This window comes from Schistocerca cancellata, chromosome 5 (genome assembly GCF_023864275.1).
Source record: "Schistocerca cancellata isolate TAMUIC-IGC-003103 chromosome 5, iqSchCanc2.1, whole genome shotgun sequence".
Lineage (NCBI taxonomy): Eukaryota > Metazoa > Arthropoda > Insecta > Orthoptera > Acrididae > Schistocerca > Schistocerca cancellata.
In genome coordinates, this window is record NC_064630.1 from 316,425,133 (window position 1) to 316,438,279 (window position 13,147).

The 13,147-nt window shown below is 39.1% G+C and overlaps 1 protein-coding gene across 1 annotated transcript in view; it reads right to left on the reverse strand.

Annotated features, from left to right (window-relative positions):
- LOC126187889 (ubiquitin carboxyl-terminal hydrolase 35) overlaps positions 1–13,147 on the reverse strand; it is a 128,661-nt gene that overhangs the window by 82,105 nt on the left and 33,409 nt on the right. Inside the window, exon 3 of the mRNA XM_049929237.1 lies at positions 5,407–5,612. Coding sequence (XP_049785194.1) covers positions 5,407–5,612 — 206 coding nt within the window. The remainder of the gene's footprint in view (positions 1–5,406; positions 5,613–13,147) is intronic.

Genomic DNA, 13,147 nt, shown 5'->3' on the forward strand with positions numbered 1-13,147 from the left:
CTTCTGGGAATGGGGCTGGTCCTAAATACTCATGCGGCTAGAGTAATTCATTCATACTGAATTACATCCAATATCTGCAGGCATGATGAGCTGGCTGATCTATACATCATGAATCCACACGCAAGCTTAAACTATACACTGATTTTATAAAAATATAATAATACATGTTTGGCTTCCTTCCCACATCCAGCTAAGTGGGCTTCCCAACCATGGTGTTTCTGGCCATTTTGTAGATGCCGCAGTGCCGCGGGCACTATGGGACTTCCGACCAAGTAGTTTTGCACTGTAGGTTTTCCAACCAAACCCCCCCCCCCCCCCCCCCCCCCACCTACATGGGCTTTTGGACTGTAGTGTTTCCATCCCTTTTATAGGTGCTGCAGTGCCATAGGTATTGTGGGACTTCTGATTAATCAGTTCTACGTAGTACGCTTTACGACCAGGACCTCCTCCATGGCTGTTTTATGCCAGTCATCTGCCAGAAGCACATGTGTTATCACGTCAGTCAGGCAGTGCCCTCACTGACAGCCTTCATGCTGATATAGTTTCACATGCATATTTTCTCAAGAATGGTCATCGCTACCAAGTGCACAGAAAATGTGATGAGTCTACAAACTGGTCGTTCATGAATTCTGAACGGAGTAAGTGCTGAAGCTGTTTAAAAATTGCAAATGATAGAATCACTGCTGATCAGCAACATTCTTGCCGACCTGACATAGTAGATGTGCAGATTACGAAATGAATGTGTAACTACAGGAAAAGTGTTTTTGAAGAAAAGACAATACCTGTTTTCCAGATTTTGAATTCCAAGATTTTGAAAGACAAAGGTTTACATTTTGTCACAAGTATGACACATTATGATGATTCCATGAAAAGCAAGGAGGACAGTTATTGGGAGGAATCGGAACCCTGGTAGAAGATCGGAGACTCAACTGAGGAAAGACATTTTGAAATTAACTGAAGGTAATAGTTTTTTGAAAATTGACAACGAGTCTGCTTCTGACAAAAGAATTCTGGTGTTCAGCTGCGAAAATGCAGAAAAAAAATACTGTGTGAAAATGAGACTGTTCTTCTGTATGGGATATATGACAGTTCAAACAATTATACACCATACACTTTGACACTGGAAGCACAGAAGAATAGACAAAGGTTATTTCCTGATTTATTTGCTTTGCCCTCAGACTACAGTCAAAACACACATGAAAAACTTTTTCTGGATTGAGAAACAAGCTGTTTGGATGTCACTGAAAACCGCAGAGCTAGACCTTGAAATTGCTATAATTAAAGCTATGAAAACAGTGTTCCCCTAAACATCCCTTTCCATTTGCAGTTTTCACTTCAACCAATGTTTGTGGTAGAAAATACAAGAACTGGGATTAACTGAGGGACTAAAAAGAAGGCTGGCTGTTTTGTCACATATGTGTTGCACTGTGACATCTTCCAAGAAACAGTGTTGATTAAGTGTAAGTGTTAATAATGGAGCAAGTGCCCAGTGGAGGAAAGGTCAGGAAATTGATCACATAGTCTGCCAATCAATAGATGTAAAATTACAGAATACCAATTGAAATGGGGAATGTTTTTCACCAGTGGCACAGAACCACGAATGCTGTTGGCTTAGGAAAGTAAACTCCTTAATAAATCAAAAACATTGGAATGTATACTTCCTGATTAATAAGCTACAAGAGGAAGCAGTAAAGGCTATATTTGAAATTAAAAGAGATCTCATTTGTCCTCCTCTTCAAAACAGAGGAAAAAGATACACAAGATCACAAATAAAGGGTTAAAATTAATTGTGGACTTTAAGGTGTTTAAAATCTCTGGCTTTCTTATAAAAAGTTAAGTGAGAAATTAAAATTCATAAAATAAGCCAAGAAGTTTAATCATTTGTTGCAGTAACATTGCAGAAGAAAAAAAACATAAAAACATAGTAATTATAAAATGGGAAGGGATGTTCGTATTACAAAATGACTGGCAGAGCCTGCCCCACTGTTGCAGTTTTCTTTGACAGTCTGAAAACCCACAGCTAAAATACACTCATGTTGATAAAAAATGGAACACCTTGAAAGACTAGAGAAAGGACGTTCATATTCACAGGACACATACATTAGTATGTTCTTTAGAAATGATTAGCATTTGAACCATGTCGGCCTACAGGTTCAATGTCATCATCGATATCATGGTTCATGTTGCTGCTATAAACTGAAGGTAATGGATCAGTGTGACTTGAGCAAACATCAGGATGCCTCAGAGACGTATGTATGAACCATATCATTAAACCAGTGAGTGTGAAAGATGGGGTATTATTGGCATGAGAGAATATGATACAACCATCTGGAAAATTGCTGGTCGTAAGGGACGAAGTGTTTCGGTAGTGCAAGTGGAATGTGAAGAATGGTTCACAGAAGGCCACAAACACTGTGAGATGGGTCAGGTTGTAAGATCCAGATCCCCCCCGAGACGATCAACACTTCATCCGAGGACAGATCTGCGCAGCTCTTGCGCATCAGTGGAACAATGTAACACATCGCACACTATCAAGAGTGGAAGCCCATCACTGTTAATTACAGCATGGGTTATGTGTGCGTTGTCCACTTCCCCACCTACCTTTGACAAAAGTGCAGAAACATGCTAGATGCCAATAGTGTATGGAAAGACATCTCTGGGAACAAGAATGGCATCAGATAGTGCTTGTGGAAGAATCCGAGTTCTGTTCATTTGAAAATGATGGCTATATTTTGGTTTGCTGTAGACACGGGGAGCGCCATCACAGTGACTGCATTTACACAGGGCATACAATGCCAACTCATGGTGTGGGGTTCTATTGGGTACAAACCACAAGTCACAGCTGGGTGCATGCCCAGGACACTGTGACCAGTGTGACCTACACATTCTGCAACCCGTAAGCCATACCCTTTCTGCACAACACATCAGATGTTGTTTTTTTTTCTTCAACAAGACAATGCACGTCCACAAGTTGCTGCATGAACACGTGCCTTCTTGGTGTCACATGATGTCAGCCTTTTACCCTGGCTCTTCAGATCACCAATAAGAAAAAGTGGGATGTGGTGAAATGAGTGGTGCTGCACTGAGACTCAATGCCAACCACCACAGATGAATTTCGGAACAGGTAAATGCAGCATGGATGGCTATACCACAGGACATCACCTGTGTCTTACATGCATTGATGCCATCATGCTTGGGACAAGTTATCAGGGCCCAAGGCAGACACCGTGATTACTAAGCAACAGGACATTTGCTGAAATGAGGTAACTGCAATGCTAATCATTTTTGTAGAACATACCAATGTATGTATCCTGTGAATATGACCATCCTATCTCAAGATGTTCTGTTTTTTTTTTTTTCTGAACATGAGTGTATCTGTGGTCTGAAACACCATGTTGACATCATGGGTTGCAAAGCCCAAGGCCAGAATTCACACTACACCCCGTGCCCTAAGCACAACGCATTTTTAAATATAAAGTGCACTGAGATACAGAGTACACAGTTTCCCGCAGTGTGGTAGCTTATCAAATATGAGGCCCAGATACTTCAGCAAATATTTAAAGTATAAAATGAAGTCCTTCATTCTAAGTTATGAATGAACACTTAAAACAGCACACTCATATTTTTCCTGTAAATGGTTAAAACGAAATTTGGTGTCCATTCCACCAGCCTCCTGTTATCCACAGTTGACATGTACTTGCTACAGGGCTGCAAAATAAACCAAAATGCATAAGGTTATCTTGCGTAAAATGAACATATAGGATATCTCCATCGCATTACCTTAAATAAAGTGTACATGAGAGGAGGGTCCATGAGAAACGGACCAGAAGATGTCGCTGGAAAGTTCACATATCAAGCTATCTGGAGTACTTAAGCTTCAAGTTATATCGTAAGACTTCCATGTCCACAGCATTAAATAAAATGTATTTTTTCATGTGACATCTACTCACCTTCCAATAGATCATCATCTACATATTTTCCTATCTCATCAAATTCAACTATGAACATTCTTGACTTGTCTGCTACACTTTTGTCTGGTAGAACGTTGTCCTAACCACAATTTCATTTTCTTTGTGGCCACAATTAAATCTTCCATTCTAGCATTCTAGTCTGCTTTCTAATCCCTTTGTTTACTTTCTCTCTCTCATAGTGATTATCGACACCCATTCATATTACTCACAGAGTAACCATCAGTTTTTGAACTGTTTTCACTATAAAGATTCAAGTCCACATAGCCAAAACACAGTGAAAATAAAATTTTCATTTCTGACACATCAGAAGCTTAATTTTTAAAACTTTTGCCAAAATCACTTCACTTCAAGCATATGTACATTACTTTAGTAACTAATTTTCAATCTTAGCTTCAAACTTGGTGCAGTAAATTCTTTTGTCATTATTGAAGTTTATCTGCACTAAAAGCAAAGTGATACAAAGTGATGTGATGTCATTAAGTTAAATAGCTTTATACTTAACTAACTGGCACACCAACTGGGTGTAACACTTGCTAATTGGGAATAAAATTGGAGCGGAGATCATGCAACTTCAAGTTCTGAATACAATTTACAATAGAGCTTTATTGTTCTAACTTGATAGAAGCTGCAATAAAAGTGACATTGTGGTAATAGTGTGTGTTTCCAACCAATAGGTTCAGCTCAATGTTTCTCACTGGCGCAAACAACAGAGAATACAAGGGGTGACGAACTGTAGTTCTCTGTGTCATCACTTGCACTGTTCCCTACCACAATGTCCCTCTTCCCCCCATCTCCTTTCACCTTCCTGAGCTCAGTATTTCCTTCATTGCAGAAGGCTGTCTACTCAGTTTCATACACAAATGAGAAAAAATGAAGGACATAATGAAAAATGGTAACTATTGCCACAGTTCTATGTGCAGTTATTAAAACTTTAAATTGGCAGCAAAAATAGCATAATTAATTAATTACCATCTTCTTTGAATGTTGTGGCCCTTCTGTGTTTAGGAAATTAATATAAGAACACAAAGTGATAGTAAATGATTATTTTGGGATAAAGACAACAAGCATTACTGCCAAGATTTAAGTCAATGAATGGAGACTTATAACTGCTAGTGTGCTTCACTATATACTACTGAGGATTCTTCCTCAAGCAAAGGATTACATGGCAATATGCCTGTCAACCTGTGAAGGAGTCTTTCTTAAAAATATATTGCTATTTTTTTCTCAGATATTTGTTTTTGTGCACTACTCTGGCTTTAGTTTTCTACAACGATACAAAACAAAATAAAATCACATAGATTTCTACCTCAATACAAAAACAATTAACTCTAAATAATTTAGAAATTACGGTTTGAAATCTGGAAGTGTGTTACATTAACTAAGTTATTATACAAATTTATTCCAATACATGTTTCACTAATTCTGGAAAACCTACCTAGATCGCTCCCCCTCTCAAGGCACCACTCTATAAGTAGAAGTATCTCCTGAGGATTGTTTGGTGGCTTGGTGCCTATAAACAAATCCTTAATAACAGTTGCATTCAGCAATGAACCAAAGCACACACCTGGTTTTTTTGCCAAACATCTTAAAATTCTCCACCCTACAGTGATATTTCGGGGATTCTCACTGTTGCGTATGAGGCTGGAAAAAAAAAAAAGGAAGTGGTCAGAAATCATGCTGTATACAAACAATTAACTCAACTAATTAAATTATCAATTATTTTGTAACATAATGAAACATAATAGCTGGAATACAAACAGTGGAATGACTTTAAAAAATCACTATACAGTGCAGACACAGAGTAGCTCACATATACAAAAAAAAAAAGGTTTAATGTTATAGTACTGTTTATTCCCACCCACACTATAGGTACACCCTTCTGGGTCCCTCTCAACCTTGGATCTGCCCTCCTTTTACCATCACCAACCTATCCTTCACTCCTTTCTAAGGACAGAAAAGTTGGTTCTGAAAGTCAGAAAATGTTTCACTTCATGTGTGTCCATTAGCATACTACACATTTTGTCTCCTGGAAGTAAGCAATGGGCAGCCATTCTGTCTCTTAATTTGTTGGTTCTCTTGACTGAACCTTCCTGTTATACAATTAAGTTCTATTTGAGTAAAAATTAGTGTTCACTTTTCTCGAGTATGTCAAATTTTACATCACCCATTGGCAATAATGTTTAGGAGAATGTAGCTGCAACCAGTATTTCTTACTGGTCACAAGAAACACTTGAACACTGACTTCTTAACAGTAAAGACCTGTTGGGTGAGTTATACCAGTAAACTTCAGATGCAAATGTCATACATATACGAAGTATGATCAGGAAAAACATTTTTTCACATCAAACTAATAAATAATTACACAAAAATTATACTACAAATGAAAGATATTAAAGTAGAATTCAGGAGTAATGTAAACAACAAATTTAAAGTCAATCGTTCACTTGCAACAGAATTGTTCACACAACTTAGGAAGGACCGCCAATCGCAGAACATGCAAAGAGCACACAGTATAACATTTACCATAGTTTATAACAGCTCCCTTTGACTAAAACAAAGAAATTGCTTCAGTAGCACCCAGCCAATGCTGAAAATGAAACTTATCAGAATACCATGCCTGTTTGTGGCATATATATTCCACGTTGGAGTATCCACAATATTATGAAAAGGATAGACTGCTACTCAATGTAAAGATAACACACTGAGCTGTGTCAGGAGCAATGAAAAGGTTGTTACACATTGAGTTTTCGGGCACACACATATGACCACTATCTCTGGCCACTGAAGCCAGAATGCAACTATCACATTGAATGAAAGCAGTAATCTGGAGTGGGGTGGGGAAGGGAGAGAAACAAGCCAGAGTATAGGTGTGGGAAGAGAAGAGCGCTGTCTGCCAGAGCATGGGGTTAGTGGCAGTTGGACAAGGCTGCCAGGCACAGCATCAGGAGACTATGGAGGAGGGAAGGGGAGGAGCAGTAACAGAGAGGGGGGATGAGAAAAGAATGGTTTAAGATCAATGGGTGCAGCTGATAGAATAGATGGGATGAAGTGAAGTTTTTGGCAAACATTTAGTTTTACTTGGATGGCACTGCCCAGAAGTTATTCAATATCAACAAAGACAAGCTTAATAGCTAAGACCAATTCCAGGCCGAACTCAAGAAACCATTTGATGACAATCACCAGCAAGTCTACTTAGCAGAAGAACTATTGTGAAACAGGCTCCAGTATCATGGAGAAATAACACAGTCTTACATACACAATAAATTTAGCCATACATCACATTTTGAATCAGAATATGACAGAAGCCAACAAAATCTCACTGGATGAAATGGTCACAGAAGATATGTACCAATCTATTCTGGTAAAGGATTTCACAGCAACAGAGGAATTCACAAGTGGTGCCAGCACATCAAGGAAAGCAACAGAGAAAGTCAGATGAAAGATGTATGACCTATCCCAGAAGATGGTCCTTATTGCAATTGTCGAATGCCACCATGACTTCGTCCCTCTCATATAGGTAGTAAGAGAAGAGGTATAGCATTTTGTAACAGCCAGAAATGCCAGACTGAGTAGCAAGAGAGATCAGCCATAAATGTCAATAGGTAATAGAGAATGCTGAAGAAGAGGTGTATCAATCTTTAGCACCAATCTCTGCCTCCTGTTTAACACTCCAGGAAGAATGAAAATGGCCAACTCTGACTTTTGCAGCAGCCATCAAGCAACAACCCAGCCCCAAAAAAAAATGAGGCTACAAACAACTCCTCCACCAAAGGTAAAGTCCCACAGAAGAACACACATTTCGAGGACAGAGGACAACACAATAGCATATATGTGATGATGATGAGGATGATGTCTGGACACATTGTGCACCACTGCACAGAAAGAAGATGAGTTTTTGATGGCTACTACACTGTCAGATGTCAACCATCACAGCTATTCTACTTGTACCTGTCAAATGTAGATGATTATAATCAACCCACTGACAAAGCCGATCGCTGTGCATTGGATGAGATCGCTCGTCAACAAGTTGTAGCCATTCCTCATTGCCCTACAGAAGCAAAAGCTATTGCCAGGTTGTCAAACTCAAGGAAACTAAGAAAGGCAACCATCTAGGGAGGTGAGGGCACAACAGTCACCAAGAAGTCTCAAAATCACACTTATGTTGTCATTAACAGCCAACCTGCCAGGATGCTAGTTGACTAAAGGGCTTCTTTTTCTGTGATGTATAATGCTTATTGTTGCCAACTAAAAATGACTTTGTTCCATTATAAGAAAGCGACTGTTCTGAAAGTCACAAATAGGAAATGCATTCAGCAAACAGGAGCGTCTATTGCAAGAACAGCTATTAATGATGGAACACAACTCTTCAAATTTGTCATTTGAACAGACTGTCACACTGTTATTCTCTGATGAGACCTCTTGCAGACATCACAAGCAGTCACAGACTGTGAAAAATCAGAGCTCCAGAATGACAAAACTGTTTGAAAAAGCACACACAACAAAGACTGCTGTAGGCGGCTGTTTGTCATTGAGGATGCTGTTATTTTGTCATTAACAAGAGAAGTTCCAGCTGTCAGTCTAAATGCTCAGTTAAATTGTGAAGCAAAAAAGTACTAACTGTCAGTGGTGGTCATAAGTGTAATAGGTAGTCAAGGAGAACTGTGAATCACTGATTGTCACGAACAAAATCATGGAAAAAAATGGCTATTATTGCTTTGCATTGAGGATGTCATAGACTGACTGAATGGAACAAAGTATTTCTCAACTATGGACATGGATGCAGGTTATTGGCAAATGGAGGGTGACAAGGCTGTCCGGGAAAAGATTGCCTTCATAACTCCTAACGGACTCTTATGAATTCGAAGTTACGGCATTTAGACTATGTAATGCTCCAGCCATCTTCAAAAATTTGATGGATAGCCTGCTTCAACACTTTAAATGGATGAAATGTCTTCACTATATGGTGGAAGACATTGTCTTTTCATGTCTGACTAACAACCGTGAAGTACATCAGAATGCAGTCCTCTGTCAATCTGAAAATGTGACTTTTTGCAGCCCAATAAATAACAATCGTGGGGCACCTACAGAAAAGTGATGCGAGCCTGTGCCAATCCAAGGAAAATAAGAGCACTCACTGATTTTTTGAATGTCTGGCACATTTGTGATGTGAGAAGGTCTCGGAATGTGCTCGCATTACTAGCAGTTCATAAAGGACTTCTGTATTGAGGCACCTCCTCGGCAAGAACAACTTTGGGGAGATGCCTGACGTCACTGCCGGGAATTCCATGTTCTACTACATTGCGAAGTCTGAAAGGAAGACTCTGCCATGTCAGAGAGGAATGTGGGCAGTGAGATGCAACAACAGTTTTACTTTACAAGCAGAATTTAGGATATGCCATAGTGTATGAAGTCACAGAGTATTTGGTGGCTGTTATATTAGAGGGCATGAGGTATGAATATAAGCTGTTTCAGGTCTTATGAAAATGTGTCATATTTGGTAGGATTTGTTATAATAAAATGACAGGAAACTACATATCGCTAGATCCAGGCTTCTCGTAACTGATGCTGCACGTGTTGTAACTTGCTTGCTATAAAAGTATACTGTTTCAACACTATGGCACAATGATGATTAACCAAAAGTGTGTCTTTTTGGTGCAATTTGTCACAATTAAATACCAAATAACAACATTTGCCATTACAGCCTTTAGATATCATAAACCATATAACTTAGGTGCTGGTGTAATGTTGAAGTTGTCGTGTAGTTGACACTGTCATAAGCCATAATTCTTTTGTTTTCAGTTTTTGTTTTCTAAAAGATTCTAGGGTTTACTTTATAGTTTAATGGAAGTATTATCTGCAATAGTCAATGTTATTTATTATAAGTAATATATTTACTGCAATTCTTGTTACTTAGGCCAAGTCAGCAATGCTGGCTTTGGTCACACACCTTGAGGCTGTTCCCAATGGGCATTGCTGATGGAGGCTAAACGTGGGGATGTGAGGTAGAGCCAACACATCCCTTGTGTCCGTCAATCAATCCACTACTGTAGTTGACGTGGGTGCTGCCTTCACTGAGAATAACCCCTCACCCATGATCGAAATTCAAAATTGTTTCATGGTGGGGAAGGCAGGAAATATTTTAGGAGAGGGGGAGGGGAGGGCTGATCGAAAGGCCTCCCCAGTTCATCTGATGAACAGGTTTCAGGCGCTATCTGTGGCTGACAAAGACACTGAGCCAGCTGCCCTCACTCATCCTGAGGAAGCCTCTTGGCCCACAAGACTTGGGCATTTATAGGATTGTAGAAGATGCAACAGGTCTACTAAACAGACTGCCTAAACTAAGTTTGTCTGTTCTATTACAGAGTGTTACTGTGCTGTATGGGATCCTTACCAGACAGGATCGATGGAGGACATCAAAAAGTTTAAAGAAGGACAACTCGTTTCATATTATATGAAACTGAGGACAGAGTGTCATGGATATGATAAGTGAGTTGGGATGGCAATCATTAATACAAAGCCATTTTTTGGTGTGGTGATATCTTTTCAAGAAATTTCAACAAATAACTTCCCCTTCTGAATGTGAAAATATTTTATTGTCGCCAACTTACATGGGAAGAAATGATCATCAAAATAAAATAAAATAAATCACAGCTAGCATGAAAGATTTAAGTGTTCAGTTTTCCTGTGTGCTATCAGAGTGCGCAATGGTAGAGAAATAGTCGTAAGATGGTTCAAAGGATCCTCTGCCATGCACTTAAATGCAAATTGCAGTGTAGTAACGTAGATGTAGATTAATGGTAAAATCGAGGCACTGAAAGCAATGTTGACATTAGAGCTGAGAAATAATTTAAGGAGACATAAAAGAATATGGGTCAGGCCAATAAGTAGGTCAGAGTAGTCATGAAAAGTGTAAACAGGCATTGTTGAACAAGACAAAAGTGACAAACATAAACCAGATAAACTGTCAGATGTTCTTATAAGGTGGTGCTTCTTGAGTTATCCTTCCATCGAGTCATACTATCATAAACAGAAGTCTTCAAGAAGATATTTTCATTCAGGGCTGAAATTACATTAGCGTATGGCGACTATAAAGCCAATTTGAAGAAGACAACAGCATGCAAGCACCTCTAAAAAATATACAGCTATCTATTCTGTGACTAATTATTCGGATTCTTTCAACCAAAGAAAGATCAGTGTCACAAATGTCCTGCATTTAATTAACTGACCAAGAATGAGATGCTGTTAAAACAAGACCATCATGACAAACATTTACAGAGCAGTGATCTGGCTCAAGAAAAGCACAGTGAAGGCAGAATGCTAGCACAAAGTGATCCAAGTGTTGTAGCTGTAAATTCTGATCTACATGCCACGTTGAACATTCCAAAGGGACCTTGTGGCTAAACATTCTACCACAGAAAGCTGACAGCATATAATCTGACCACATATAATCCGAGAAATCAAAACAGCACTTGTTACTTATGGAATGAGATAGATTCTAAAAGGGGTCAACTGAATTTGCCACGTGCGTCTGTCTATGTTCGCATCATAGCACTACCACTACAAGTGAGGATGTCTGATGTGAAGGTCAACAGAAGACCTCTGTACAAGAAGAACCATCCAAATTTACAGTCAACAGATCATGCATTTTTTGAAGCAGGTCACACAGAAATGGAGTGTGAGTATTCATTCCAAGATGAAGAAGAAAAGTAAGTATTTGTCATTGTACCACCATGAAGGATTGGCCCAAATCATTTAAAGTTGCAGGAGGAATTCTTGTCCTTTCATCATCCAAGCTATGCTGTACAATGATTTCCTAAACTTTCAAAGTGACCAGAAAGACATCCCCAAAATTCCATTGCACAATATTTGTATCCTCCACTATGAAACAAACAAACCTCTTTAAGTGTTCTACAAGAGAGAATTTAAAGAAGCCTTTGATAAAGTAACCTTAAAAAGGAGCTATAACCTTCAGTAAATGTGTGTTAACAAGGCATTACTGAAAAAACGTCCAGAATCAAGCGCAAAGACTGATTCCATTTACTTTTGTTATCCATCGATACACAATCGATGCCCAAAGGTTCTGGCTAACTTTTTTGGCACATGATGTGTTTGGGTCGCAGAGAGTGGCTGTAATGCAGTTAATGCCCAAACAAAAACAAAAATTGCTGAAAAAATGGACACAAAAGGAAGTTACGTTCTCACTAATGATAGCCTTACTAGGATCAAGCACAGCCTATATTTTTTGTGAACCCTTCACCACAGCTTGTACAGTGGCTCCCCTAGAGGAAAACAACCAAGTGAATCTGGAAAACATGTCAACACAGAGCAAAATATACTTTAGACAAATGTGAGTTCTAGGCAACATTCCTAAAAAGCCCACATATAATTTTTCAAAGGGGGTCTCTGCCAGGGTGGATGCCAGGAAATTGACCTTAGTCTTTTGCACTGGCTTACTCACAGCACACATATTATAATTCTGTACACTATCCTTGATATCTTTACCCACACACTTCCAAACAACCATTGTGATTTTTTTCCCAGGTTCTTAAATAGCTGACATGTCTGCCCATTGGATATTCACAAAAATATTTAAATCCATACGAAATTAGCTCCGTTGATGTTACCAGTTTAGGCTTTCCATCAACTTTCACTGTCCCACATTCGTTCCCTGAGTGAGTATGGAGTCAACAACTCGCCTCTATTTAGTTGATCCTTAATGGCCTTAATGACTATTCCTTGGTCTTGATACTGTCTAATACCTTCATAAAATGACGGAAAGTGCATTGAAGTTAAATTAATTTGTTCAGGATGAGAATGCTTGCTTGGTAACATATCCTGTTCCACAATATTTTCCGGGTTACCCAGTCTACTAACACCACTGGCAACCCAATTTTCAGTGCCCTTAATGAGCACAACCTCAAGCCTAAATGCCAATATACAGGTAACCCACGGCGCTATTCACCTGGTCTTATGAGGCCTGCCCAGGACCCAACTCAATGCCTGGTTATCAGTCTCGAACTGAAAGATGGTAGTATGTTCACCAGAGTGAAAAGATGATGCATAAGGTGATTTTGATGGTGTAATAACCCTCCATTCTAACAGCTTCTCAATGTGCCTTTTAAAGGCCTTTACTCTAGGTGGTGATAATCAATATGGTGTCTTCCTAATGTGAGTCT